This window comes from Parasteatoda tepidariorum, unplaced genomic scaffold (genome assembly GCF_043381705.1).
Source record: "Parasteatoda tepidariorum isolate YZ-2023 unplaced genomic scaffold, CAS_Ptep_4.0 HiC_scaffold_5271, whole genome shotgun sequence".
NCBI classification, from domain to species: domain Eukaryota; kingdom Metazoa; phylum Arthropoda; class Arachnida; order Araneae; family Theridiidae; genus Parasteatoda; species Parasteatoda tepidariorum.
In genome coordinates this window covers 886-4,546 of record NW_027261805.1, presented here as the reverse complement: position 1 = coordinate 4,546, position 3,661 = coordinate 886, and the positions used below count along the sequence as shown (strand labels likewise).

Sequence of the window (3,661 nt, the reverse complement as noted above, 5' to 3'; positions counted from 1 at the left end):
ATTAGGGATAAGAACCTTACATTCGCGAATTAAGAAGACGCGCATACTCTATATAGATGTCCAATTCTGAGGTTGAACTGAATTAGTTGCCTGTATAATTCCACTGTGAAAGAAATTTTTGGATTTGATTACATTGGTTGTCATTGACAACCAGATGGTGACACTTTTCCTAATGTCGTAATCTTATTCCTATTCCAACAGCAAACTATTCCTAATGACTGTAACTATAACTGATCATTGATGAATTTTCAGTAAGCAGAAAGTAAAGTGATATCATCTTAGACATTTGTATTGCTTCAGTGTAGCACCAACGGTTGCAGCTTTTTTATTTCTGTCATTCAGCATGATGGTTATTTTTTTTATGGAAATAACTTGGGAATTCTGGAAACAAACAAAATATTTGAACTCTGAGCTTTAAAAATCTATGATTTTTTTTTGTGCGATAACGAAACAATTACACTTTGTGTTATTTTCTTATAAGACATGTAAGAAACCTGATTCTGGTCGAATTAATATAACTAGGAATTTCCAAATATTTTGTTAACCTGTATTTTATTTTATAACTGTCGTTGAACAGCCAACCCAATTTTGGGTTTATCATTATTAATCTTCAACACCGTAACCTTGTATTTTTGAACCTAATCCAGAAGACAAGGGAACTTCTGGGTCTAGCATTGGGAGAAATTTGATTTCGTGGTGGACTTTTGGAGGAAATTATCCCGCATTTGAGTTACAAAGAAAGGAAAACCACGAAAACCTCCCATCGTTAGCCTGAGGGTAAGAAAATTGATCCGTCTACCACAGAGGATATTTTATGTCAGCAGAGTGGTCGGTGAGAGCTGGGAGAGAATTCGAATCCACCATTCATCGCTGGGATTCGAACCCAGTTCACTTTATTGGAAATCGAACGCTCCCTCACCTGAGCCACTACGGTGTATATTTTAACCTGTATTGTATATTTGTAATTTTGAAGAATTATATAGGTTCTCATCGTGTTAACGAGTATTAATATGTAACTATATATTTTTTTTCAGATTCGCTGAAAGCATGAATTTCTACTCTCAGACTGGAAATTTAAGAGGAACAGTTTCAGTTAATGAGGAACCAGACTACGAGATGAGTTTATTTGGTGAAAGAATGAGAAGTTTAGGTGAATTTCAAATAATTACATATCATAAAATCCAATTCCCCTTCAAAAATTCTCCATGTTGCTCTTTATAATTACAAATACAGTATCATATTTTCAAATTGTTTGTCACACTTTGAAAATATTCTATCATGGTTCTAAATAAGTTTGTATCAATTTACTTTTTAAAAATTTTCAGGAAACAGTACTACGAGATGAGTTTATTTGGTGAAAGAGTGAGAAGTTTAGGTGAATTTCAAATAATTACATATCATAAAATCCAATTACCCATCACAAATTCTCCATGTTGCTCTTTATAATTACAAATACAGTATCATATTTTCAAATTGTCTGTCACACTTTGAAAATATTCTGTCATGGTTCTAAATAAGTTGTATCACTTTACTTTTTAAAAATTTTCAGGAAACAGCTCCCATATTGCTGGCTGCAACTTCGAGAATTGGCTGGGTTACGTTCCGGAGGTAGTAAAAACATTGTTTTTAAATGGAATTTAAATTATGAAAGATTGATAGTTTAAAAATTAATACTGGCTGGTTTATTTTTTAGAATGGATATGGCTTTCACTTGTTAAAAGCATCAGTTCCAAAAGTAGCCAAAGAGTAAGTTAGTGGCATAAGATTAACAAAAACCTAAGTAGCTTTTTAAGCTGATTTTGACTATCATTTTTTTGCTGTTTTTTTATTTTTCTACATAGAATAAAACTTGGAACTTATCTCTTTCTAAAACAGTTCTAGTTTTATTTCAACGTCAAATCGAAGAGAATATGATGATTTAAAATAAAAATCCTCCTTGGTTGTTACGTGGATAATTATGCCCTTTTTGTCATTTTACTCAAAACAAATTTTTCGATTATTTTCCTTCATTTAAAATACAACATCTCAAAATATTTTAGTTCGAATTACTTGAAATTTTAATTGAATGGTACGACCTAATTTTAGGGTTTATTAGCACTAATGTTCAACTCTGTAGACTTGTAATTTTGAATCCAATCCAGAAGACAAGGGAACTTCTGTATCAAGTATTGGAGGAAATTTGCCTTCGTGGAGAACTTTTTGATAGAACTAAACAACATTTGCCTTACAAGAAAAGGAAAACCATGAAAACCTTCCACGGTTACCCTGATTGCAAGGGGACTCTAACCCTTACCGGTGAGATATTTTACGTCAGCACTGCAGTCGCTGCGAGCCGGGTGCGGAATTCGTATCGACCAGCCATATCTGGGATTCGAACCCGGTTCACCTCATTGGAAGGTGAACACTCTATACCCAGAGCCACCACTGCTCAAGCAAATGTTTTGGAAGATTCTGCCTTGCAAAAGTTTGTCACAAATAGAAATATCATTACTGAAGCTTGTTAGAAATTATGTTCTTTTCGCCCAAGCGAAATTTGTATCGGCCAAAATGATTGTAGCTAACAAAGTTTTTTTTTTAAATACCGCTATAATTTTAAAACAAAGCATTGTAATATAAATATTCTACTGATGAAGCGTGACTTCAAAATAGTCAGCATTAAAGCTACCAAAAAGTTATTGACTTATCCACTTATTTTGGTGGATCCGAATTTTGCACTGGTAAAAATAACGTAATTTCTGAAAGTTTCAAGCATGATCTTTCAAACTATTTTAACGAAAAATTTTCAACAAGGGTAGCGAAATAACTAGTGAAGTGATAATGTAGGCAAATACTTAATTCTTTTTTTAGCCAACGAAAGATATTTGAAAATTTTTCTTTATGTATGGGTAAACTTTTTAAATGTAGGGAGTTTAAAATTACAGTATTTAAAATTACAGTATTTAAAATTTTAATAAATCAAATTTGTTAAAACAAGAATCCAATATAAACAAGCTATATATCTATTCATTCTGTATGATTTTTTGAAAATTTCCTCTAATAATGATATCATTAATATTGTAATTATATTCTGAATAGAAAGATAAAAACACAAAAATAATTAGGCACTACTGATATATTTTTGCTGTTAAATAAATAAAATCTCATTTGCTTTTTATGTATTAAAATACGAAGTTTTGATCTTATTAACTTTTATGAAATAAATTCTATCATTTTAGCATACCTGCGGGTTACCTTATTAATCCCTGTGGAGACATGACTGTAATAAATGATATCGATATCACCGTAAAACCTTTCAGCTCAGTTATTTCAACGCGAAGTTTAGAAGCCAGTTTTTCAGCTGGTAAGTTTTTTTCCTCCCTTTTTTAATTTTTTTGTGGAATCGGACGATAAGATTTATAAATCAGATAGCTTTAACTTTTATAACGCTAAGTTTATATTTGCATCAATTTGGCTAGTGTCTTTTTTTGCCTCCGATTCTCTATTTTGAAACATAAATAGTGGTAAATATATTGTTTTATTAAAATATTTTTTTAGACTGTCGGCTGTTATAAAACTGGTAATCAAAGTATTTCTTTGGCAGTTTATTTGTGGGTGGATTACTTTGTTCAAAATAAAACTATTAAGTTATACTTTGAATTAACATTGATTATATATATGATTA

The 3,661-nt window shown here is 31.2% G+C and overlaps 1 protein-coding gene across 1 annotated transcript; it reads left to right on the top strand.

The window, feature by feature from the left end:
* Positions 1-1,033: 1,033 nt before the first annotated feature.
* LOC122273530 (uncharacterized) lies at positions 1,034-3,340 on the top strand (the record flags this gene model as incomplete). Its single annotated transcript, XM_043057580.2, has 4 exons — positions 1,034-1,150; positions 1,550-1,608; positions 1,694-1,746; positions 3,216-3,340. Coding segments are annotated over exons 1-4 (340 nt in total), but the record flags the coding sequence as incomplete, so codon positions are not given.
* Between the last annotated feature and the right edge of the window lie 321 nt (positions 3,341-3,661).